The sequence below is a fragment of the Leptodactylus fuscus genome, chromosome 1, assembly GCF_031893055.1.
Source record: "Leptodactylus fuscus isolate aLepFus1 chromosome 1, aLepFus1.hap2, whole genome shotgun sequence".
NCBI classification, from domain to species: domain Eukaryota; kingdom Metazoa; phylum Chordata; class Amphibia; order Anura; family Leptodactylidae; genus Leptodactylus; species Leptodactylus fuscus.
The window spans coordinates 184,090,581-184,118,407 of record NC_134265.1 but is presented as its reverse complement, the minus strand read 5'-3'; the positions used below and the strand labels follow the sequence as shown (position 1 = coordinate 184,118,407).

General features: G+C 40.9%; 1 protein-coding gene across 1 annotated transcript in view; it reads left to right on the top strand.

Moving 5' to 3' along the window:
- SUSD1 (sushi domain containing 1) overlaps positions 1 to 27,827 on the top strand; it is a 137,164-nt gene that overhangs the window by 61,404 nt on the left and 47,933 nt on the right. Inside the window, exons 17-21 of the mRNA XM_075280418.1 lie at positions 1,787 to 1,937; positions 3,778 to 3,863; positions 6,364 to 6,553; positions 14,286 to 14,376; positions 15,607 to 15,853. Coding sequence (XP_075136519.1) covers positions 1,787 to 1,937; positions 3,778 to 3,863; positions 6,364 to 6,553; positions 14,286 to 14,376; positions 15,607 to 15,853 — 765 coding nt within the window. The remainder of the gene's footprint in view (positions 1 to 1,786; positions 1,938 to 3,777; positions 3,864 to 6,363; positions 6,554 to 14,285; positions 14,377 to 15,606; positions 15,854 to 27,827) is intronic.

Below are 27,827 nucleotides of genomic sequence, written 5' to 3'. Positions count from 1 at the left end.
GCAGGGAAAGCATGTCTGGAGGCATCTAACATGCCCAAGTCACTGTATTATGTTGGGATCCCTGTCAGCTTGCGATATGCGCAAGCTGACTTTTTCCCATAGGAATGCATTGACCAGCGTTGATTGGCCAGTGTACAGCATTCGGCCAATCAACGCTGGTTCTGCCAGAGGAGGCGGAGTCTAAGACACAGCACTGCTACACGGAGAAGCGGCAGAGCTCAGCATACACAGAGATGCAGCAGAGCTGAGTGTGCAGCCTGGTTCAATGCACACTCAGCACTGCTACATCAGATGCAGCAGAGCTGAGTGTGCAGCATGGTTCAATGCACACTCAACACTGAGGACATAGTTACATAGTTGATGAGGTTGGATAAAGACATTAGTCCATCAAGTCCAACCTATAACCCTACAATCCCTACAGTGTTGATCCGGGGAAGGCAAAGAACCCCATGAGGCTCATGCCAATTGCCCTATTTCAGGGGAAAAAATTCCTTCCTGACTCCAAATCTGGCAGTCAGTATAAAAACCCTGGATCAACGTGTCCTTAAAATCTAGAGTCCACAACCTGTTATATGTTTCTCTTCAAGAAAGGCATCCAGGCCCTCTGAATGCTGTACACTGGCCAATCATCGCTGGTCAATGCATTCCTATGCCGAGATGTAGCAGAGCTGGCCTCATGGCATGCTGGCTGTAGCATGCTCAGCTCGACTACTCCGAAGATGCTACATCGGAGATGAAGCAGTGCTGGCCGCATGCTCAGCTCGGCTACTCCGAAGATGCAGACGAGCTGAGCGCATGGCCAGCACTACTACATCTCCTCAGTGCTGAGTGTGTATTGAGCCATGCTGCACACTCAGCTCTGCTGCATCCGATGTAGCAGTGCTGAGTGTGCGTTGAATCATGCTGCACACTCAGCTCTGCTGTATCTCTGTGTGTGCTCAGCTCTGCCGCTTCTCCGTGTAGCAGTGCTTTGTCAGCACTGCTACATCTGAGATCGGACCACAATGGAAACTGCTGTGGACGGATCTTAGACTCCGCCTTCTCCGGCAGAACCAGCATTGATTGGCCAAATGCTGTACACTGGCCAATCAACGCTGGTCAATGCATTCCTATGGGAAAAAGTCAGCTCGTGCATATCGCAATCTGACAGGGATCCCGACCAGATAGAGCCCCAAAGAGCTGGATGAGTAACATTCCCCCTAAATAAAGGTAATCCCTAGCTAACCCTGCCTGTACATCTATCCCTGTCTCACAGTCACATAGTTAACATTCTCAAATTAATTGAATGTTAAATTCACCATTCATCTAAAGTGAAGGTCACCTGATTTCGGCCTCCAATTCCTATTTCCGATTTTTTTTCGATGCCTCCGTTGTCGTAGTTCCTGTCCCACCTCCCCCGCGCAGTTATTGGTGCAAAAAACGCTCCAGGGAAGGTGGGAGGGGATACGAATTTTGACTGCGTTTGCCTCGTGGTATTCAATTGTAATCGAATACCTCGAACAGCCTGATATTCGATCGAATATCTATTCGATCGAACAGTGTTCGCTCATCTCTAATAACTACCTTTTGTATTATCACCTACATGTATGATGTGCGAAGGGTCCGTTTAGATTAGCCTGCTTAAATGTATTTAGATATATTATATAACTGAATGATAGGATTCCCCGTTCATGTTTTGGATAATTAATCCAATCAATATTATGTAAGTAATAAGTGCCTACTGTTGATTGCATTGGAAATAAATGAAATTTCTTTCAATCTCATATTTTTGTCTATTTTTCCACAGCTGTATGTTCAAGGGGAAAGGGGAAAAGAACTATTTCAAGATTTACTGTACAAGATTAATACAGACAACAATAGAAGTGCAATATGTTTAGACATACCCAAGAATACTCAGTATCCCATTAATGTGACTGAGGCTTATTCCAACCTCGTCGGTAAGTTCTAACTGTATTTCATTATACACAGCATTCCAAAATTAGATTTTTCTCTTTTGTTCCTTAATGGTTTGATGCAAACAACATTCAGTATAATGTTCAAATATTCAACTGTTAAAGTCAAATTTTATTGGGCAAGCCTCTCAATGATATATTTTTTTTTTGCAAATTAAAAAAATCTAAATTCACTGTTCCAAAATATAATGCACAACAGAGTTTCTGAACATTTTAGCTCGTAAACAACTGAAAATGGTCTTTTACTGAATTTGCAGCATTAAGAGGTCACATTTAGGGGGCGTTGATACTGCCGTTGGTGTCCGCTCAGCAGTGTCCGTGGTTATTGTCCGTTCAAGATTTTAGCAATGGGCACTAGCTGAACTGTCAGAAGTCCATTCAAATTTCCATTCATTTCAATGAGATTTTATCTTGTGTCCTTTAGTGTCCGTTTGTGTCCGTTTACACCCATGTCCGCTTTTTTTTTCCAGCAGACAAAAAAAATCCTACATGCAGGACTTTTCTGTCAGTTAGAAAAAATCAGATGGCAAGTTTCCGTTTTTTTTTGTTTTTTTTTAACATTGAAGTCTATGGGAAACTGACATATAACGGATAGTAACTGATAGCCATCAGTTACTGTCCGTTTTTTGTCCGTTATGATAGGTGTCCGTTTTTTGTTTTTTTTAAACAGACACTTTCATAACGACTCCAAAGGTAGTGGTAGTGTGAACCCTACCTTACTAAAATCTAAAGCTGTTCAATCAAAAAAATCTTATGGAAACCTTTATTTGATATCACCTTCACAATTCTTTCATTCGTTGAACTTGTCAGCTTTTGAATAGTTTCTGCTTAAATTTCTTTGCAGGATGTCAGAATAGTTCCCCATAGCTGTTTTTTTATTTTTTTTATTTTAGCAGCTGCACTCTTAATCCAATGAATTTGTCTTGTATAAACCTTTCTCATTATGACTTTATCTGCACAAACCTGTCTGTGCTTTGAATCAGCCACGAATCTCTATCAGCATTATATTACACTTACATTTTGTGAGATATCTAATATTTTCATAACTTGTCCAAGGCATTGCACTATTTGATGTTTTTCGGCAGAAAAGAGAACCTTTTTTCCTCATATTGCTTGAAACCTGCAGCCTGCTTAATAATGTGGAATGTCCTTCTTAGGGTTGGTTCACATCTGCTTTTGTATTCGTATTTGTGTCCGCATGGAGTCCCCCCGAACGGAATACAAGTGCAATTGCAAGCGCTTTGCTGTAAAAGCACACAGACCCCATAGACTATAATGGGATCCGTGTGTTTGCCGCACACTGCCCGCACGAATCATGGGGACAGGAAAGTAGATTGGGAACTACTTTCTTGACTGCACAATCCTTGCAGACATCTGCGGGTAAGCACACGAACCCCATTATAGTGGGGTCCGTGTGCTTTTACAGCACAGCATTTGCAATTGCGTTTGGTATTCCGTTCATGGGGTCCCCATGCGGATTCCCCAGACTGAATCCAAACGCTGATGTGAACAGGGCATTAAGTAAGTTTTCTTTTATTGGGCTCACCTGGCAAACTAATTATCACAGATTGATTTCAGTGATCCAAAGAGCCCTGAGACACAAGACCAGCCATGAGTTTAACTGTAAAATAAACAATTAAATATTTATGACACTTAAATGTGATTTGCATAATAACTTAGAACAAGGTGAACAGTATACAGACCTTTAAGGTGAAACAACTATTCAGGTTGAGTAAATTCCAGTGCATTGCTGTAAATTATAAAACCATATAATTTTGTCCTAGATCAGCATTAAAACATTTTATTTTTCCCTTATATTTTATAGGTGCAGAACTCATTCAAAACTTAACTGTATTCAATGAAACATGTCTGATTTGGAGAAGACATTTAAGGTCAAAAGAGCTCTATGTGGTAAGCTCATAGATTTCTGAAACTGGTTGTCTGAGATTCACACCAATTTTGCAAATCGTTGTTTGTTAAAGGGCTTCCATAGCTTCACAGGTACTGAAACAGTGTGTTATACTGTTTCTGTACTTCCCATTTTCTCCTTTGGGACTCACTGGAAAAGCCTCAGCTCTCAGTTCTTCTAATTTCCTGTTTCTGCTGGCAAGTTGGTGGTGAGTTATTAAGGTTAATCAGGTAAGTGCAATTAGCTACAGACCTACAGATCCCTCCATTAAACTTGGTGTCATCAACAACAAATAAGAGCAGCTCTTGGCTGGGAGAGTAGGCATACTCCTGAATGCTCATCACCAACCCTCCTCCAGAGACCTCGGAGTGACATCACCTCAATGCTCTTAGGTCATTTCAATAGTATCATCTCAGTGCTAAGCACATCATGTCAGTGCTAGATGGGAAAGGAAACTGGGAATCTAGGCAACACTGGGGAGAACTCTACTTCATCATTATTCAACTGAAGCAAGATATTAGGTGAAACATTTCAATAAACATAAGCTACCAGTTAAAATAGGATCCCTGTGATAGGATTACCTCTTGAAGTCCTGCCTCAAAGGTTGGACCTTTGGTGCAGTTACTCCTACCTCAGCAGTTTGATAAGAATAAACCTTTAAAGAATCAGCTAGTGACCATTGCAACTGACCACAGAGTGCCACATGATACCATAGTCTTGCGTTTTGGTGTCACGTGGGTGTTTAGCATTTCTTACTGAAGTACAGACTTGTACAGAAGGAAAGAGGATATTGGATACAAATAGAGCATATGGAACTGAAAAGAAACATTGGAATTAAACAGCACTGGACACTAAAATGTAGGATACTCTGTATCCAGCAAGAAACTACATGAAAGGCAGAAAAGTCTCTGTAAGGGCGGGTTCACACCTGCGCCTGGTCTCCGCTTTAGCTAATCCGGCAGGTTTCCATCTTCTGCCCTGAGAAACTGGACAGGAGATGGAAACCCGGCAGTCAGTTTTCAAACCCATTCACTTGAACGGGTTTGCAAAGTGACTGCCCATGTGCGTCTTCTGCCTGTCTGCAGCGAAACCATTTTTTAAAACCTGACACAAAGTCGGACATGCAGGACTTTGTGTACGGTTAAAGAAAAGGTTTTGCAACAGACAGGCAGAAGACGCACACGGGTTGTCACTTTGCAACCCATTCAAGTGAATGGGTTTGAAAACTGACAACTGGGTTTCCGTCTCCTGTCCAGTTTCTCGGATGACGGAAATCCAGCGGATTGGCTAAAGCAGAGGCCGCGCGCAGGTGTGAACCCGCCACAAATGAGTCAAAGACAGACTTTCATTAGTGATGAACCAGTGATAGCTCATGTGTGAGATACTAACTAGGGACATAACTACCAGGGTAGCAGTGGTAGCAGCTGCCACAGGGCTTGTGGCATAAGGGGCCCAGTGGTAGCCACTAACGCTGTAGATTTTTTTTTTTTAATAGTCCGTTACCTGCTGGAGTAACTCCAGCAGGTCTCGGGCCCTATTTACTTACCAATCTCCACTCCTGCTTTTGTAGATTTGGAGAAAAACAACTTTGAAATGATATGCAAATAAGACAGTTGGTGCACACATTCTCCTGGAGCACCGCTCCCAGTGCACCAACTGTATCATTTGCATAACAATATCGTTTCTTTTCTCCAAATCTGCAAAAGTGAAATATAAAACAATAGTATATTGCATATCACTGCTTGTGACTAGAGATGAGCGAGTAGTATTCGATCGAGTAGGTATTCGATCGAATACTACGGTATTCGAAATACTCGTACTCGATCGAGTACCACTCGCTATTCGAATGGAAAAGTTTGATGCAGAACCAGCATTAATTGGCCGAATGCTATACAGTCTGCCAATCAACGCTGGTTCTTCTCCTACCTTTAGAAGTCTTCTCCGTGCAGCTTTACCGCGGCGTCTTCGGCTCTTCATTCACTCCGCCAGGCATCGGGCCTGGGCAGAGCCGATTGTGCATGCCCGCTTGTAGTGCGATGCCTGGCAGAGTGAATTCAGAGCTGGAAACGCCGCAGGTACGCTGCACAGAGAAGACTTCTCGGAGGATCCAGCCCGACCCTCACTCGAGGACTTGGTAAGTATAATTTGATCGAATGTTGCCTACCCCTGAAATGAGCATTTTCCCCCCATAGAGTATAATAGGATTCAATATACGATTCGAGTAGTCAAATATTGAGGGGCTACTCGAAACGAATCTCGAACATTTTACTGTTCGCTCATCTCTACTTGTGACAGTTCACTTTGCTTGGGAGAGGTGGAAGACTCCTTCCATTGCTTCTGTCTTTGGATGCTAAATGTCCATGTAAAAACATACCGTTTTGTCAGTTGTCCCCATACTTATAAGAATATAGTCCAGTACATATGCAGATGTAGGCTTCTTATGCTTCTGTACTGCGTAACCTCAAATTAAAAAATTTCTACCCTTTTTTCTATTTTTTTCAGTTGTTTCTCTACGGTTATAGAAGGAATGAGAAAAGCATTTCCCACAGGCTGATATTTAATATCACTACAAATGAGAAACAACCTGTGGTGTGCTTTGAACTGCAAAAAGGCATTAACTATAAAGTGGATGTTGTATCAGCATTTTATCCTCAGTATCCGGAGCGAATTTCTATGTTTACCCCAAATTCAGGTATGTGCTCAAATTGTTTTTGCATTGTTTAAAGGGGCTCTATCATTGTTAAATGTCATTTTTAGCTAAGCAAATCCTTGCATAGCCTTTAGAAAGGCTATTCCACACCTACCTTTTGTATGTAAATTGCCTCAGTAGTTTTTGAATAAGTCCGTTTTTATTCATATGCTAATGAGGTTTCTTCGTGCACAGGAAGTATCTGCATGCACTGTCTGCTCTATGTGTATGTACAGCAGAGGCTGCTGTGCTGATGACTCATCTCTGCTATGCAAGGATGTGCTTAGCTAAAAATGATGTTTCCCAATGATAGAGCCCCTTTAAGATCGTGACATGACCATGCAACAAGTATAATGTGTAAAGGAATGCTGAAGTCAAGAAACAAATAGATCTAATACAGTCGTGGCTGACCTTTCATTATTTCAATGACAACATCTGTTCCATTGATGTCTAAAAGGTTTTTTACATGCAGTACCAACTTAAAGTGACCATGCAGTTCTCCATAAATTTTTATCATAACATGGAGAATGTATTGTTAAAGTATATGATGTCCTCCTCTTTTCCTTCTGTCACTGACATGAACATTGCTGCCCAGTCCACGAGGTGTGGGTGTAGACAGCAGAGATTGGCCTGCTAAGCCAAACTAACTAGAAATTATTGAACTAACAATTCCCAGTGTTATGTTAAATTTTCACGGTGAATTGGAAGGACCCTACAAAAACAAATTTGTGGTGCACTTAATTAATTGTCTAATTAATTAATTAATTCAATCAATCTGTCTTCTTCAATATACTCAGTACGTAATCACAAATATAAAAGACGTTGTGTAAGAATTTTTCAAAAAGTTAACTAGACACATTACATTTGAATGTCTCGCCACTCCAGGGCTGCTGGTGACCCCCCCACTATATATATATATATATATATATATATATATATATATATATATATATATACTGTATATACACATATAATGTGAGAAGGTGACTGGCAGAGTGCAAGAGTCCCACTATATCAGCCCTAGGTTTCTGACTTACGTGTGGTCCAGTGCGGGTCTGGAATAGGCCTCAGTCTGGAATAGGCCTCAGTTCCAGCTGTTGGTCTTGAGGCTCATTACTGGGCCATAAAAGTCCGAAGAGCCTGCACTTCAGGGCAGATCCTGGGAGGAAGAGGAAGTGGCTGGGTCTGTCCTGACATTGAGAACCTTGCTGAAGTTAAGGCTGTATTTTATTTTTGTGCCTGATGTAAAGGTTTATTTATTTTGCTGTTTTTAAATAAACCACTTTGCTGCAAGTTTCGTGTCCCTGTCTCTAACTGGCTGGGTCTGCACCACTTCTTCTTCCAAGTTATCTTCCCCACAACATACATATACTGTATATGTATGTATATATATATATATATATATATATATATACTGTAAAGGATTACTAAAATATAAATTACTTTTATACTTCTATGGTCTTGTACTATGAATGGCGGTGTTCATGAATTCAGCGCACTGTCAGCTTTGCAGTGGTATATAACATGCCATATCTTTAAGGTCATGTGAGTTCCTTTTTTCAGCTGCAGTTCTGTGTAAACTGTGGAAGTTTAGCCTGTTAGTGGTAATGTGAGAAGAATGGGGCTTTTCAGGATTAGCTGAAATCGCTGGTTGAGAGTCATGTGGGCATGAGAACATAGCAGATGTTTATATATGTCTTTGATGTAATGAAAATGGCCTTGTTTTTCAATGTATTCAGCAAGTGCTGCTTTTTTCTTGGTCACCCTGCCTATACTAATCATTGCAGAAACTACAAGGAAGCTATAAATGCCTATACCTGTTTAATAACATTTCCCGCAATATTCAGTATGTTATAGTCTTTGATTGGTTTCACACTTTCATTATAATGTCCATTGTTCTGATTCATCAGAGGGTTAAAACTAAATTTAAGCAGATTGTCAAACACAAGCAGAAAACTTTCCAATTGTATCTGTCAGCATTGACAGCAATGTTAAAGTAAAAACAGTCAACATTTTATGTAAAAAACTATTCCCTTGTAAAAGTGTAGTTCTACTGTATAATCCACTACACTGTTATGTATCAATTGTAAAACCACAATGCCAGCAGATATTCTAGATGACTGTGTTCAACAGACTCAAAATATGCCTATTCATCCCTCTGAAATATGCCTCTGTGAGGTTTATTACAAAAGTGGCATTAGATCCTATCATGGAAATGCTTTGCTGGATTTATATTACAGGCTGATTCTAGCTTTTCCGTTGCCCCTGGCACATGCACAGTGGTTAAACATGAAGGTAAAGATGGGGACCTACACTCAACTTAAGTGGTCAGCTTAAAGGTGTTGTCAAGGAATTGGAAGGGGTAACTCATCTGTGTCAATCAGCTACCTCAGTAATCATGTGGGGTGCAGGGCTTTTGGGGACCAAGCCATGGCATGCAACCAAATGGGCTGTGGCAGTGGACCCCAAAGCAAAGGGGGTGGGTGAATACCAGCCCCGGGACTCTCCGAAGTTTGTCCAATTCCTGGACAACCCCTTAAAGAATAATGTCCCCTAGTACACACAGTATGTCCCATAGTGCCCCATATCACGCCATTAAACCAGAGGTTTTCAATTTATTGGCTGTTACCATACAGGTGACATGTAAAGTAACATGTACTGGGCATTACTGTAATAAAAACTGTAGGTAGTTCTTCAATTAAAAAAAGAACTAGTGGGATTGAGCTTTAAAAAGTGCTTTGCACGAAACAATTGTCGCTCCTTCTGTCAGGCGTGCCTCCTCTCGATTCTGTTTTTATGATGTACTGAAGACTCAATAAAGATTGGACTGTTTTTATGACACGCTGGTGGTGAGTGCCCTGTTTATCTACTACTCCTTTATGCATTGTAGACTTGTTTCATGTTTCTTGACAGTTCAGCACCACCAGTCATGAGACACAGCGTGTGACCACTGTTCATTTATATTTCTTCATGCAGAAGTCCTACATATAGCAGCCTATCCACGATAAACAGTAGTGCCACCTCCTTATTGCCATTTTGTTTGCAAAAACTGTAGATAGTTCTTCAGTAAAAAAAAAAAAAAAAAAAAAGCTTCACATAAACCCAATTTACACTAGGTTCACACTAGCATTGCCTAACTGTTGCTCTGGTTCGTTGGAGGACCTGTAGTTACACACTGACACATTAACTATAGAGCGATTCGTGGGGTGTCTGTTTTAAAATGGAAACCTGCGGAGGAACAAGTCTTTTGTGCAGGACTTTTTCCTCCAACAATTTTCAGGTGGACACTGCGGCGGAGTTTCCAACCAAGACTTTGGCGTACATGTGAACATAGTGTTAACATGAAAGCCATTAGTCCACTGTACCATGTACTGACTTTGTTAGAGCTCATCTTCTAGAAGTACCAGTTGCATTCACCTGCATTTAAGACAATCAGTTGTATTTTAGCATTGCATCCCATTGTAATTACTGTACATTCATTACAATAGATTGTAAGTGAAAGGACAGAGAATAATACAGAAAATAGCATAATTAGTAATTATGTATAATTAGCTGTCTAAAAATGTCCCTAATGGTCACATGAAGATCTAATTGTGCTGCGCTCATTGGGAATAAGCTTAGGTAATAAGCAGGCTTCATTAAGAAGAAACAGGAGATGGTAGATGGGATAAGATCACGTGAAGGAAACACAAACTACAAATAGCTACAATTTACAGATTAGACATCCAATAATCGGAAAATGTGCACTTAGTGTTTAACACACTTTTATATGATTAAATCAGGACAAAAGTCATATATGCCATTGTGAGACTGAAGACAAATGAACGAATGTGAGATACAGGTAGCTGATAGGAGAAAGCTAATGTGGTTATCAGCAGCCAGAGTACCAATTTGTGTCCCTCCAAGCATATGTTATGCCTGACATGATAAAGAAACGTGTAACTGAGTACATTAGATCCAGGCAGAATGTGATATTAAAAAGATTATCCACCATTTCAAAATTCTAGTAAATCCTATCCACACTTTGCGGAAAAATATGTGCAGTGGACATGCTGTGATTTCCAAAACCATCACAGTTTTGGAAATCGCAGCATGTCAATTATACCTACATTAACGCCAGCGGTTTCCCTATAGGTATAATTGTAACAGAAAGTCAGCAGAGGAAACGCTGCCTGGAGTCTCAGGCTGTGTTCACACAGAGGAATTTGCCTCGGATTTGCTGGCAGATTCGCCTTCGAATCCAGAGCAGATTCCTCCTGGAATCCGCCTCCCATTGTTTTCAATGGGAAGCAGAGATTGCAGCAGGATCCTGCTTGATCTTGCTGTGGATTCTGCCCATGGAGTCCGCGGATTGAGGTTCCCTCCTGATTAGGCCCATTCATCAAGGCCTATTCAGGAGCGGGATGCCGCAACGGAATTCTGGTGTCCTGCATCGGCATTTCATCGTGGCTAGACCGCGGCAAAAATGCGAGCATGGAAACTTTACATAACCTCAGCCTAATAGTGTTTGTTTTTTATCAGCAATACAGCCAAATAGCAGCAATATTCTATACCAATCCCAGCAACCTGCATTGTCTTCTGTGTTTGCAAAGATGCATGTGACCTGCAGGCAAAAATCTTACAGTATCATAGTTATATACGGATATCGGTTACAAGATATATGTATATACTAGCATCTGCCCGCTACTTTGTCTGCGGGTTGGGGTTGGCGCTGAACCGCTTATATTTAGCCAATTGCTGTTGTGGATGATCCGCCTGCTCCCGTGTCTCGGCTCTGCTACATTGCAGCATATGCGCACCATACTCAGTAGTATGTACATCTCTGCATATGGAGATCGTACTCAGCTGTGCTACAGCATTGCCTAAGCTCTGCTACATCTGGCCATTTGGATTATAGGGGTGTTCTTATGTCAGTGTGTGAGCAGCTTCTGTGTTACAAAGGGCTGAATGGATGTTGCTGAAATGTGCCAAAGTTCTCCCCCTCCCCCATCAGAGGCAGAACAACACATTCCCCGTCATACTCCCTGAAACTCTACACCCGATACACTCCTCTTGCCCACACAGAGCCTGCATGTTCTGTAGTCTCCTGATCTTCCATTAGACTCCATTTTCTTTCAGCTTTCACACTGTCCAACTTCATCCTATAAAGCTCCACCCACAAAATAGCATGTAGCTCTGCCCACTGCCTAGCATGATCCTATCCTAGAATGGTTGAAGGACCTGTGATGATGTCATCACAAGTCCTTTAGTGTTGTGTGAACCTAAATTCCTTCACTAAGGTTGTCTAGTGACGTGATTTACCGGGATAAAAAGTAGCCTATGTTTTAATCGAGGTTCCTATCTATGTATGTGGCAAATTTCATGCAAATCCGTTCAGCCGTTTTTGCATGATTGAGGAACAAACATCCAAACTCACAAACATCCAAACCCACAAACTTTATCAGTAGGATTACATAAAACGTATATTGTATTAAAAAAAGGACTGCACCCAATAACATAACCATATGTTAGATTTGAGGACAATTTAACATTTTTGCAAATATAAGTAATTAACAATTTTGCAGAGTTTTAAAGATTTTCTCTAATCATCTTAGTGGTGACAGTCTGTTGTCTTAATCAGTTGCCAATTAATACGACCATGAATTCATGAACTTTCTATGGTTTGGGACTTGTCAAGGACCCAGCTATGATTTCCTTATTGTGGCCAGGGTATCAGGCAGGGATACTGCATACACAATAAAGAAATCATGGTTGGATTTTAGAGTATAGAAATTTTCTGTATTCCAAAGCTACACAAATTTTAATTCTTTATATTTGCAAAAATGTTTCACTTTGAATTGTCTAAAAATTAAAATTTTGATGTGTTCATGGAATAAAAATAGAAGACCTATTCCATTGGCTTTCCATTTTTTAAGACAGAAAAAAATAACAGCATGCAGCACTGTATGTTATTGATAGTGAAGAAATACAGTGGTAGGATCAATTTGCTCTAAACAGGATTGTTCAAATGGGACAAGGGACAACCCCTTTCAGGATGTCCTATAGAAAGACCACCTGCAATTCAACATTTTATTCCCAACTAAGGCTAGTTAATGCCCCACGTTGCAGAAACGCAACTTTTTTTGTTGCAGATTTTGTTGCATTTTTTTTTACCCAAAGCCAAGTATGGCTACCAAAGGAATGAGAAATATATAGGAAGCTCTTATATATGTACCTTCTGCTTAATCCACTCCTAACTTTGGCTCAAAAAAATGCATTAAAATCTGCAACAAAAAAAGCCGCCTTTCTGCAAATGTTGGGCCTCAGCCTAAGGCTCCATTCCCACGGAGTAACGTGCCGCTCATTCTGACACATAAAACCGTGTTTACGTGTCAGAATGAGCGGCATGTTACTCCATGGGAATGGAGCCTTAGGCTACATGTGGCAGAGACAAATTGTTCTTGGTGTTTTTTTGCCGAAATGCAAGTGTTGCAAACATTGGGGAAGATTTATAATACCTTGTACACCAGTCACAAAAAAGTTAAATAATTTTTCTGCAAATCGGATTTTTGCAGAAAAATGAGAACTTTTTCATTTTGGCTCCACTCTTGCCACTTTTCAAAAGGGGGTATGTTGAAAGTTTGGAGGGGACGATAATGCAAGTGCTCATAAATATCCCCCACTGTGTTTTACCTTCCCAGCAAGGTGGGAATTTATTCAAGTTCTGGCATTTTAATGTACGGTAGATGTGGAAATGCAACTTTTATTCATAGGATAGAGGATGATGGAAAACACAGATTCATTGTTCACAGCAGGAAATGGCAAAACGCAATGAAAATATGAGCACATTAGAATTTTTTGTATTGCATATTCCACTGTGTTTTCACTGTACTTTTCACTGCATTTTTATTTATCAGTGTATTTTCACTGCACTTCCAGAACATGTGGCCTTAGCCTTGGAGCCTGTCCACAGGACTGAGCCGAGCTGTGAAAAAATAGTACGTTTTCATGTACCGATTCACCTATGGAGAGGAATCGGTCTGTGAAAAAAACCTCTCGGATACGTAATAAATGAATATTCTTTTGTGACAAATATCACAAAAGATCTGCACGTTATTAGGGAATTATGAAACAGTGAAAATAGTGCAGTTTGTGCCCTGTATCTTCACTTATATTCTGTTTTTTTCGGTCAATGGCCCTTCCTACAAATTGCAGAAGGCATTTTTTTTTTAAGTTTTTTTGTCCTAGAAAAAAAATGCCTAACAAAAGCATAAAAGTGATATCTGATCAAATAAAGGCCCGAAAATCTGCTAATGGAAAAAAGCACCAGTCCCGAAAAAAAAGCTGCCATGTTTGACTAACCATTGAGATTACTTGTTATCAGGAGTGTACTTCAGTACATTTGTGGTCAGTCTAAAAATGGTACAGCAACCAATTGTACACTAGATGGCGCTGCGCATTAATAGAATTTATAGGAGCTAAAACAATATATTACATGAACAGTGAAGGATAAGGAAACCGGAAGATTCGGAAGTGATTAAAGAAAATGTAACAAAAAGTTTGGAAATCTTTCATATGATGCAGCCTCTGTTCTTAGGTTTAACATGGCAGATGTGTGACATACCACCAGGAGACCTGAGCTGCTGCTGCTTATGGCAGTTCTTAGTAAGCGTATTTTCTTACGATGTTGCAGCAACTTGTTACTTTGTTGGCCTCACTTCCGTTAATGAATCTTAGTATATGTTATCTTTTTTAGATGCCCCGCTTCCTAAACTGAAAATTGTGCCACCTCACAGTCAATTGCCAAAAATTAGTTTTCAGAGAAGTGATAGGAATGGACCAATCAGGTAAGTGTCCTTACAGCTTAATATAAACCACATGAAGGGATGTCTGACTTGCACAACCCAGCTGTAGATGCCAAGGGTGTGAAGTATTATCTCAAGTTGCCATGTGACAGACCCTAATTCTCAGTGAAGATCTATTGCATTAAAGAAACTGAAATATCAACAAGAGGAATTGACTGCTGTTTGTGTCCAGTGTGTTATTTATTTTTCTTCTAATTGCCAGTACAAGGAATGCCATACTAGTACAGGCACTTAGAGTGCACTCAAACATAATATCTTTGCATATGTGTAGTTTTTAGGCTAAGGGTTGATTCACATCTGTGGTATTCCATTCGGGGGAGTCTGCATGGGGACCTCCCCCCCCTCCCCGGACAGAAACAAACGCATTTGCAAGCGCTGTGCAGTAAAAGCACACGGACCCCATAGACTATAATGGGGTCCATGTGCTTGCCGCCAGATCTCCGCAGGGAACATGTGGAGAGGTAAGTAGTTCACAATCTACTTTTCTGTCCTCATAATTCGTGCGCGCAGCACGCAGCAAGCACACGGTCCCCATTATAGTCTATGGGGTCCATGTGCTTTTACTGCACAGCGCTTGCAAATGCATTTGGTATTCCAATCGGGGGATCCCCATGCGGACTCCCCGAACGGATTACCAAACGCAGATGTGAACGAGGGGTAAGGCCCCATGTAGTTAGACCTGGCCAAAAAATGTTGAGTAAAAAAACCACAGCGGAAACGCATCATGTTTTTAATTGTACATGGGTGGTCCGCAATGGTGCATAATACTGTGTGAAGGGGCCACTATAAAGCATAATGCTGTGTGCAGGCCCCCCATTGCGGAAACGCAGCTTTTTTTGTTGCAGATATTGTGTTTTTTTGAGTAAAAGCCAAGAATGGCTACAAAAGGAATGGGAATATATAGGAAGTTCTTATACTTGTACCTTTTGCTCAATCCACTCTTGGCTTTGGCTAAAAAAAGGCAACAAAATCTGCCACAAAAAAAGCTGCGTTTGCACAATGTGGGGCTTCAGTTACGAAGTAACAGGGACTAAGAACAATAGTGTATTTTATGTTTAAATCCAATCTAGCACCGTGGATATTCAGAGCTGTAAATAACCTATGCAAACAGGTTTTGTGACACCACATAATATTCATTACAGGTGGAGCTCAGAATGAATAAGCAGTTGTTATGACTTTACTTGCCAACTTGCTAATATTTGCCAATTTTAGTTCCTACCAGGTGTTTGTGATCCCGTTGGTTCATTGGTGCTCCTTTTCCTGTGAGTCCTTGGAGGCGGTCACATATTTTACTAATGTATCAAAGAATCAAGGATATGTCACTGCTGAATTTTTCCCAGGAGATGTTTCTGACCATCTGGAGTTCTTTGTTGGAGACAGACAATATTATGGAGAATTCTATAATGCTCCTTTAGAAAGAGGGAAAGATTACTGCGTAATCTTACGAACTATAACAAAGGTAAGACTTCTGTAAAATCTGGTGGTGTTAAACAATGATAGTTTAATAATGATTTTATACTACATAAGGCCACCCCAAGTGGTGTAAATGTATCAGTGTATCTGTGGAAAAAAAACGCAGCGCTTTAGAGTCTACACACTTGCGAATCCCATCGACACATTGCGGAAAAATATGTGCAGCGTCAATTATACCTACACAAATGCTGCGGTTTCCATATAGGTTTAATGGAAGCCTCTGCAGACTTTCTGTGAAAAGCATCGTGGTTAAAAAAATGTGATGTGTTGCTGCTGCGATTTTTACGGCACTTTTTTGCTGTGGCCCATTACATGGGGACTAAGGGTCCATTCTCACAGAGGAAAATGGTGAGGAATTTGGTGTGGAATTTGAGCAGAAAAAGGAACCCATTGAAGTCAATGGGAGGCTTTTTTTCAGCGCCAACAGAATCAAGTCACGGCAACCCGTATTTTGAACCGGAACCTGAGGCCTTAGTCAGAAAGAGCTTATTGTAGATAAACTAAGACAGACTTTTTCCCATTGGCGAAGTTTCAACCAGATGTGGTTTCGGCCCACAGCAGTCATTTTATCATCTCCAACAAGTCCAGCTCTTTACATCAATCAATAGACTCTACTCCAGTGATTCTGGAACAGCTGGAATTTTTTCTCTAACCACCACCTTTCCCAAGTAATCAATGCTGTTAGTTTTGGTCATTGATATGCTATTTGGTCTCTGTATTGTCAGGAAGGCGGTGTCAAGCAGGAGCAGTTAAGGAGTGTGATTCTGAGCTCTGACATTGGCTGCCTCTGATTGGAGTTATGAATCACACCTACCCTTCTCACAGTGCAGTACAGCGCTTAAATAGCACATCAGAGACCAAAACTAATTGTTCTTCTTGCTCAGGAATGGTGGGGGCTAGAGAGACATATTTGCAGATGCTAACAACAAGAATTGGTGGAGGTAGTGAAATTTCCTCTTTAAGGATTAAAAGCTGATTTTCTCAGCAGCAAGATTGCACTTCAGCACAAAAAAGGTATGTTTGCTGTTTTGCTATACATCTACAGTGGTATATAAGTATTCTATGCAATAAAGCATGCCACAGTTTTTTTTTTTTTGCTATTCAAGTCATATTGAACAGTAATAAATTTGAAAGGACATTAAATAGGACAGTAAAAAACCTTTTCTTTTCCTCTATGTAAAATTAGACAAATGGAGTCCTATGAGACATCATACAATGCATACACTATTTCAAACCAAGTGAGCATCCATGTAAGGCTCCATGTAAGGCTCAATGTACACATCCGAGTGTTCCATCCGATGCTCCTCTGAGGGTGCGTCCAATGGTCTGTTCCGTTCTGGTGAAAATTGAGCAGGTCCTATGCTGCTCCGTATCATCAGGACAGAACGGATCAAAGCCCCTGGGGATAAGTGCATCATGGAATTTACTCAGACAACACTCAGTTGTCGCTCTGAGTGTCATCCAAGGGCATCCACTGTAAACTTGCTCTCATATTGAATGTATACTCAGTCATAGGTATGGGTGGCTGTAATTGCAATGGCAGTGCATTGAAGATCCCTTGCTCATATCTGCCTCTTATTTATGCCTATACTATGCATTTCTTACAGAAACTGTATTCCTGCTTGCTATTATCATTCTGTTGGTATGTTTCTACCACGTGAACCCAACATCTAACTCCTGCTACAATCAACTCTCCTACTTCAACTTTACTCCTGCTTCCAGCATAACTGTATTCCTGCTTGCTATTATCAATAATTTTGTTGGTATGTTTGTAACCACTTTGTAGCAATTGTATTAGTTGTGATACCTCTGTGCCTAGGACCCCTTTTGTTCTCCATCTACACCCTTGACCTGGGCCAACTCATAGAATCTCATGGTTTCCAATACCATTGCTATGCCAATGACACCCAAATATACATCTCTGGACCAGACATTACCCCCCTGCTGGCCAGAGTCCCAGATTGTTTAGCGGCCGTAGCCTCCTTCCTCTCCTCCCGCTTTCTCAAACTCAACATGGAGAAAACGGAGTTCATTATCTTCACCCCACCCCGTATGGCCCCTCCACCTGACCCTTCTATCAAAGTTAACGGAACCACACTTACCCCTGTCCTACGGGCCCGTTGCCTTGGGATAACACTGGACCCCGTCCTATCCTTCAAGTCACACATTCAAACCCTCAACACCTTCTGCCGCCTCCAACTCAAGAACATCCATCGAATCCGCTCCTTCCTCACACCTGAAACTACTAAGATGTTCGTCCAGGCCCTCATAATCTCCCGCTTAGACTACTTCATCACCCTTCTCCATGGACTCTCAGCAAACACCCTCGACCCCTCCAGTCCACCTTAAACTGCGTTGCTCGTTTAATTCACCTCACCCCCCGATCTTCATCGGCTGCTCCCCTCTGCCATTCCCTCCACTGGCTACCTATAGCCCAGCGAATTGAGTTCAAGCTACTAACATTAACATACAAAGCGATCCACAGCCTGGCCCCTCCATATATCTCTGACCTAATCTCCCGCTACCTGCCCACACATAACCTCAGATCCTCCAATGACCTCCTACTCCGCTCTGCCCACATCCGCTCCTCACACAACCGTCTCCAAGATTTCTCCCGTGAATCCTCCATACTCTGGAACTCCTTACCAAGACACATAAGACTGATCCCCACAATCACAGGCTTCAAGAAGGCCCTGAAGACTCACCTATTCAGGAAGGCCTACAACCTCCAATAACACTATCACCGCACTGCCATCTGAACTGTCTCCCCCTCTCCCTCTGTCTCTATCCCCTTCCCCCATAGATTGTAAGCCCTCACGGGCAGGGCCCTCTACCCCACTGTGCCAGTCGGTCACTGTTACTATTATATCTACATATATATTTTGTGTATTGTATGTAACCCCCAAATGTAAAGCACCATGGTGCTTCAAAAATAGTAGCCACATGTCTTTTGATGTACTAAAGTGAAGCCACATGAGACACACATGCTAATATCAAAAGGCAGTGTGTAGGAAATAGCTTTCTTTTTCCATTCCATTCCTCTTCATTCTAACTGCTTTACACATTATCTATTTTGTATGAATTTGTAGTTTATTCCTTCTTCTGTCCATCCATTCTTCATACTCCCAGACTACTTTGTGCCATACGTAATAGCCAAACTAGTATTAATATATATCACGTGCATAACTATTTTCATTTGTTATCCATTAGTGATCTAAGTGTTGGTCACATATTTGCCTGTCATTTATTAGATTACTGTTAATATGAATCCCATTTACTGATAAGTATTCATACTAGTTTGTTTCCTTGACAAGATTTCCTTGTGATACAAACCAGATGATGATTTTTTTTTTCTTGGAACTGCGAAGAGTTCAGCACCTTTTGCTCTGGTATGATTTAACAAAAGCTTCCATCTTAAGAATCATTCACTAATATTTGACTTTTCTTGTTTAAGAACATTAAGGCTAAATATGGAATAAATATGGTGGGGTATGATATATTTACGTGACTATTTAGATATCTACCATACATATGGACCAGCGTATAAGAGATATCTAAGATATAAGAGATGCCGCTGTACTTAGCTATCCGCATCATGGTATCTCCCATAGGTATGTAGTGCTCATTGAGCGCTGTGTACACAGCAATTGGGAAGGCAGGGATGGTAATAAACCAAATATATATATATTTATATATTGTATATATATACTGTATGTGTGTGTATATATATATATATATATATATATATATATATATATATACACACACACACACATACAGTGCTTTGCAAAAGTATTCGGCCCCCTTGAACTTTTCAACCTTTTGCCGCGTTTCAGGCTTCAACATAAAGATATCAAATTTTAATTTTTGGGGAAGAATCAACAACAAGTGGGACACAATTGTGAAGTGGAATGAAATGTATTGGATATTTAAAACTTTTTTAACAAATAAAATGCTGAAAAGTGGGGCGTGCAAAATTATTCAGCCCCCTTTGTTGCGCCACCTTTTGCTGCAATTACAGCTGCAAGTCACTTGGGATATGTCTCTATCAGTTTTGCACATCGCGAGACTGAAATTCTTGCCCATTCTTCCTTGCAAAACTCGGTGAGGTTGGATGGAGAGCGTTTGTGAACAGCAGTTTTCAGCTCTTTCCACAGATTCTCGATTGGATTCAGGTCTGGACTTTGACTTGGCCATTCTAACACCTGGATACATTTATTTGTGAACCATTCCATTGTAGATTTTGCTTTATGTTTTGGATCATTGTCTTGTTGGAAGATAAATCTGCGTCCCAGTCTCAGGTCTTTTGCAGACTCCAACAGGTTTTCTTCTAGAATGGTCCTGTATTTGGCTCCATCCATCTTCCCATCAATTTTAACCATCTTCCCTGTCCCTTCTGAAGAAAAGCAAGCCTAAACCATGATGCTGATACCACCATGTTTGACAGTGGGGATGGTGTCTTCAGGGTGATGAGCTATGTTACTTTTATGCCAAACATATTGTTTTGCATTGTGGCCAAAAAGTTTGATTTTGGTTTCATCTGACCAGAGTACCCTCTTCCACATGTTTGGTGTCTCCCAGATGGCTTGTGGCAGACTTTAACCACATGAGGACCGCCGTACGTAAATTTACGGCCTCATGTGCTGGTACCTAAAGACCGGACTATTGCCGAAATACGTCCGGCCTTTAGGTACCTTTCTGGCGGGGGGAGGGGTGCGGGGGGGACAGGGGTTAGGTGTTACTAACACCTAACCCCTTCCTCCATAACGTCCAGTCGGAACTGAGTCCGACTGGAAGTTTTAACCCTTTCGATCGCGCCGTGAAACATCACGGCGCGATCGAAAGGCATCCGCCGACAATTAAATCAGATCGGCACCCCCCGCGGCGAGATCGGAGGGTGCCGATAGCAGTAAAAGGTAGTCTGGGGTCTGGCCAGTGACCCCAGACTGCCCGAAGCCCCCACATACCTGGTGATCCTGCCAGGACCTTCTGATGTCAGGCTGTGCGTCTACACAGCCTGACATCCTGCTACGGAATGCCATGTGGGACACCTGCAGGCTGTGTCTCACATGGCATTCTATATCAGCAAAGTATTGCTGATTGAAGTATCCTAAATGGACACATGAAAAAGTAAAAAAAAATGTAAAAAAAATAAAATGAAGTGTATGAAAAAAATTAAGCCCAAAAATCCCTTTTTCTCAATAGAAAATGAATTATATAAAAAAAGAACTCAAAAGTAATAAAAACAATGCATATTTGGTATTGTCGCGTCCGTAACAATCTGTACAATAAAACTGAAATAATATTTAATGTACACGGCGAACGCCGGAAAAAAAAAACGGAAAAAACTCGCCGGAAGTAATGATTTTTCGCCATCTCACCATACAAAATATGCTATAAAAAGTGATCAAAAAGTCATATGCATCCGACAACAGTACCAATAAAAAGCGCAGGTTGTCCCGCAAAAAATAAGCCCTCAACCAACTCTGTCAACCGAAAAATAAAAATGTTACGCCTCTTAGAAGATGCAATGCAAAAAACATTGATTTATGTCCCCAAATGTGTTTTTCCTCTGCAGAACTAGTAACACGTAAAAAAATACTATAAATGAGGTATCGCCGTAACCGTACCGACCCGCAGAATAAAGGGAACATGTTACTTATACTGTACGCTGCATGGCGCAAAATTAAAAAAGTAAAACTCAATGCCAGGATTGATTTTTTTTTTTTAAATCCAGCAAAAAAGGGTTAATAAAATGTATTCAATAAGATGTAGACACCCAAAAATGGTGTCATTACGAAATGCATCTCATCCCGCAAAGAATAAGCCCTTATATGGCCACGTCACCAGAAACATAAAGAAAATATAGCATCTCACAATGTGAAGACAAAAACCCTCAAAAATCGCCAAATTATTAGAACACAACTGGGTGCGTCATGTAGGGAATATATAAGCTGTGTGAGCGGATATCAGGGGACACCCCAGATTTACAGCTTATGAGGGAACAGACACCAGAAGTGACCCCTAAAGTGACCCCCAGAGTGACTCCCCCAATCATAGGAGCTACGGGGACATAGTAGGGAATTTGGTGTTTGCAATGTCCTCCGCACAGCTTATATATTCCCTCTTCGCCATCCGCTGTGCAGTCACGTCCGGGATACTAATACTCACTACACCCCCTGATAAATTCTTTGAGGGGTGCAGTTTTCAAAATGGGGTCACTCCTGGTACCCCATGGAATCCACTTTTCTGGTACCTTACAGGCTCTACAAACATGACATGGCGTCCAGATACCAAACATCTGAATCTGTGCTCCAAAAGCCGCATAGCGCTCCTTCCCTTCTGCACCCTGCTGTACGTCCAAACTGCAGTTTATGACACATGTATGACACATGTATGACACTGGTGTACCCCCGGATAACGGACATAATGTCATATGTGGGTATAAACTGATACTAGGGCACAGCCGGACACAGAAGGGAAGAAGGGTCATTTGGTTTTTGGAGCACAGACGGTTTGGTTTTTGGATGCCATGACACTTTTGTAGAGCTGAAACGCCAGTAATTTGGAATCCCCTGATAAATTACCTTATTTTGGAAACTACACCCCTGAAGGATTTATCCAGGGGTACAGACAGCATTTTTAACCCCCAAGTGTTGCTATAACTTTATATATATAACTATAACTGTAGTGGATTGTGAGAGGTGAAAATGACCATTTTTCCAGGAATACGTCCTTTCAGTGCGTAATATGTTGTGCCCACCTTGTATCAGAGATGAACGCTCTAAAAGCTGTTGTGCCTGGGATACCCGTTTAACAGTTTTTGGAGTGTCTCTGCTGACATAAGTCGGGCACAACATGTTGCACACTGAAATGGCAAATCTGTAAAATTTTCATTTTTAACTTCTCTATCAGTTGCGATTTCATTTCTGGAAACTAAATAAATGCAACACTCAAGGGTTAAAAATTCTCGCTACACCACTTGATAAATCCCATCAGTGGGGTAGTGTCCAAAATAGGGTGACATGTCTGCGGATTCCACTTTATTGGCAATTCAGGGGCTTTGCAAAAGTGGCATGGTGTGCTCCAAAAACCAATATAGCGCTCCTTTCCTTCTGTCCCCGGCTGTGCCCAAACAGCCATTTCTACCCACATATGGCATTAAGTACGTTATCCGGGGTACACCAGTGTCATACATGTGGGCATACACTGCTATTTGGGTACCCAGCAGGGTGCAGATGTGAAGGAGCAATATGTGCTTTTGGAGTGAAGATTTAGATTCTTCGTTTTTGGACACCACGTCACATTTGCAGAGACCCTAAAATTGCCCCTACAAAATGGGGTCACTTCTTGGTGAATTCCAGTTTACTGGAACCTCCAGGGCTCTGCAAAAACATCATGGCGCCCAGAGGGTCCCTCTAAATCTGTACCCCAAAAGCTAAAACGCACAGTGGTCCTTCCCTTCTGAGCCCTGCTGTGTGCCCAAGCAGCAGTTTACACCCACATATATAATTTTTTGACCCCCGGGATGGCCCACTTAATAGTTTTAGGAGTGCAGGTCTCTGACAACACAAAGTGGGTGCAACGTATTGGGCACCGAAATGGCATATTTTTAAAAATTTCAATTTTCATTTTGTACATTAATTTTTGGGAAGCATTTTAGGCTCAAAATGATAATACCCCTTGATACATTCCTTGACAGGTGTAGTTTCTAAAATGGGGTCACTTTTGAGGGGTTTCCATTTTATTGATACTTTAGGGGCTCTGCAAATGCGACATGGCACCTCAAAACTATTCCAGCAATATATGCCCTCCAAAATCCAAATAGCGCTCTTTCCATTCTGAGCCCCAGCATGTACCCATACAGCAGATTTTGGCCACATATGGGGTATTGCCGTGTTCAGAAGAAATTGTGTAACAAACTGTGGGGGGCTTTTAATTCTTAAACTATTTGCAAAATTAAAACTATGGCGCTAAATGGACGATTTATTGGGAAAAAAAGTAATTTTTCATTTTCACGTCCCAATGTTAATAAAATCTGTGAAACACCTGTGAGGCCAAAATACTCACTCTACCCCTAGAAAAATTCTATGAGGGGTGTAGTTTCCAAAATGGGGTCACTTATAGGGGGTTTCCACTGTATTGGTACTTTAGGGGCTCTGCAAATGCGACATGGGACCTGAAAAATATTCCAGCAAAATCTGCCCTCCAAAAGCCAAATAGCCCTCTTTCCATTCTGAGCCCCGCCATGTTCCCATACAGCAGATTATGACCACATATGGGGCATTTCTGTGTTCAGCAGAATTTGTGTAACGAACTTTAGGGAGCTTTTTCTCCTTTATCCTCTTGTGAAAATTAAAAATTTGGGGCTAAATTGACAGTTTGTTGGAAAAAAAGTAATTTTTCATTTTCATGGCCCAATGTTAATAAAATCTGTGAAACAGCTGTAGGGTCAAAATGCTCACTCTACCCTTTAATATGTTCTGTGGGGGGTATAGTTTCCCAAATGGGGTCACTTTTAGGGGGTTTCCACTGTATTGGTACTCTAGGGGCTCTGCTAATGCGACATGGCACCTAAAATTATTCCAGCAAAATCTGCCATCCAAAAGCCAAATAGCGCTCCTTCCATTCTGAGCCCCGCCATGTTCCCATACAGCAGATTATAGCCACATATGGGGTATTGCCGTGTTCAGGAGAAATTGTTTAACAAACTGTGGGGGGCTTTTACTCCTTTATCCCCTTGTGAAAATGAAAACTTTGGAGATAAAGTGACATTTTAGTAATTTTTCATTTACACATCCCAATGTTAGTAAAATCTGTGAAACAACTGTAGGGTCTAAATGCTGACTATACCTCTTGATGAATTCTGTGAGGGGTGTGGATTCTAAAATGGGGTCACTTTTGGGGGGTTTCCATTGTTTTGGTACTCTAGGGTCTCTGCAAATAAGGCATGGCGCTGAAAATTATTCCAGCAAAATCTGCTGTTCAAACACCCAGTGTCGCTCCTTCCCTTCCATGCACTGCCGTGTGCCCAAAAATCAGTTTACACCCACATGTGGGGTATTTCTGTGCATGGGAGAAATTGCACAATAAACTGTCAGATGCATTTTCTCCTTCAACCCTTTGTGAATGTGTTAATCAGATGCATTTTCTCCTTCAACCCTTTGTGAATGTGTTAATTTTGGGTCTAAATGAATGTATTAGTGAAAAAAAATGAAATGTCTAAATTTCACTGCCATATTATTTTTATTCTTATGAAATGCTTAAAGGGTTAACAAACATCCCAAATGCTGTTTTGAATAATTTGAGGGGTGCAGTTTTGAAAATGGGGTAATTTATGGGGGTTTCTATTATACAGGCCTTTATAATTACTTTCAGAACTGAAGTGGTCCCTAAAAAATTGGTTTGGAGAATTTTCTTGTAAATCTGGAAAATTGCTGTTACACTTGTAAGCCTTGTGACGTCCAAAATAAATTAAAAGACAATCAAAATATGATGCCAATATAAAGCAGAGATATGGGAGATAATATTTATTCATGTATTTGGATGGTATGACTATCTGCCTGAAAAGCAGATAATTTCACATTTTGAAAATTGCAATTTTTTTCAAATTTCCATCAAATTTCCTAGTTTTTTTATAAATAAATGCAAAAATATTGATTAGTGTTTACCACTAACATGAAGTATAATGTGTTACAAGAAAACAATCTCAAATTCATTTGTGTAAGTTAAAGCGTCTCAAAGTTATTGCCATTTAAAGTGACACATGTCAGTTTTGAAAAAAGAGGCCTGGTCTTTAACATACTTTTGGGCCTGGTCCTTAACCGGTTAAACAAGACTTTTTATGGATATCTTTGATAAATGGCTTTCTTCTTGCCACTCTTCCATAAAGGCCAGATTTGTGCAGTGTATGACTGATTGTTGTCCTATGGACAGACTCTCCCACCTCAGCTGTAGATCTCTGCAATTCATCCAGAGTGATCATGGGCCTCTTGGTTGCATCTCTGATCAGTCTTCTCCTTGTTTGAGATGAAAGTTTAGAGGGATGGCCGGGTCTTGGTAGATTTGCAGTGGTCTGATACTCCTTCCATTTCAATATGATTGCTTGCACAGTGCTCCTTGGGATGTTTAAAGCTTGGGAAATCTTTTTGTATCCAAATCCAGCTTTAAACTTCTCCATAACAGTATCTTGGACCTGCCTGGTGTGTTCCTTGGTCTTCATGATGCTCTCTGTGCTTTATACAGAACCCTGAGACTATTACAGAGCAGGTGCATTTATACCGAGACTTGGTTACACACAGTTGGATTCTAATTATCATCATCATCAGTAATTTAGGACAACACTGTATCATTTAGAGATCATCACTGAACTGAACGGAGTGAGTTTGCTGCACTGAAAGTAAAGGGGCCGAATAATTTTGCACACCCCACTTTTCAGTTTTTTCTTTATTAAAAAAGTTTAAAATATCAAATAAATTTCATTCCACTTCACAATTGTGTCCCACTTGGTGTTGATTCTTCCCCTCCAAAATTAAAATTTTATCTTTATGTTTGAAGCCTGAAATGTGGCAAAAGGTTGAAAAGTTCAAGGGGGCCGAATACTTTCACAAGGCACTGTATATATAGGCATATAGGAGCTCAGGCTGTAGTTACAGCTGGCTCCCTGCTAAACACTACAAGGTTGTATGTGTACGTGTATGAGTCGAGAGTGGGCCACCCAGATGTAAATACTCTATTGGCGATCCAGAACTGGTTAAATATAAATAGGCAATACTTTTGGTGCATAAAACTATAGTGAACAAAGATATATTCATTTCACAAGTCTGTGATTTTAGCAGATGCTACCGAAAACTCGTGTTTCCACTGCAGTTTTTTCAAAGTGTTTTTTTTTTTTTTTGCTGTAGCCTGCTATGTGGGGCCTTAGCCTAAGTGTGTAATGCTTTATTTTGCTTGTCCCTTTCTTTATATAATGTATTTTTAAAAAATTACTTTTGTGGTTTTTACCATCGTAAAATAAAATCCATCTTGCCATCAGTGTCAAGATGTGAAAACAGGGATACAAAAAATATTCATTATTGTTTACTTCCTACCCTGACATTTTTGGATCTGTGTTGGGCAGCTACTTAACATCACCCAAACCTTCCTACTCTTTAGGAATAAAATGCTAGGCAGGGGCTTAATAGGTAAAGAAGTAGCTATAACATCAGGTCCCATTGACTTGAATGGGAGCCGGCATACGAGCGCTCCCCATTGAAAACAATTGGAGGCTTTTTTCCCTATTGCTTTCAATGTATTACACGTGTATCACATTGAAAGCAATAAGGAAAAAAGCCTCCCATTGATTTCAATGGGGAACGCTCGTATGCCAGCCCCCATTCAAGTCAATGGGAGCTGGTTTTTACGCGCTCATTCTGAACGTGTTTTACATTCAGAATGAGCAGAGTGTATACTCTGTGTGAAGGCTCCCTTAGGGTGCGTTCACACAGAGTATTGTGGCGCTGTTTTTCCTCAATAAGACGAGTAAAGTATCAGTGCTGAAAAACAGCGCTGACTCCCTTTGACGTCAATGGGTTATGTTTTCCGCGCAGTACACATTGAAATCAATGGGAGTCTGTTTTTCAGCGCTGATACTTTACTCAAGTTATTGTTGCAAAAGCAGCACCAAAAAACTTCGTGTGAACGCACCCTTATTGACTCATATGGATCTTGAGCACATTGGGGTAGATTTCAACATGCCTTGTCACAGTATCCCCACTTACAAGTCAATAAAACACTGACAAATTTCTCCCCGTTTTATATACACTGTCGTTCATCAGGGAACCAAATAACATAAATGCCCTAGAGATGAAGGGCCAGGATATAACATGTTATGTTTTAACCTTATGCAAAGTACCTAAGATATGATAATGTTAATTTCCTATGTGAAGGGAAGAATCTAGATCAAGATGCTGACTTTAGGA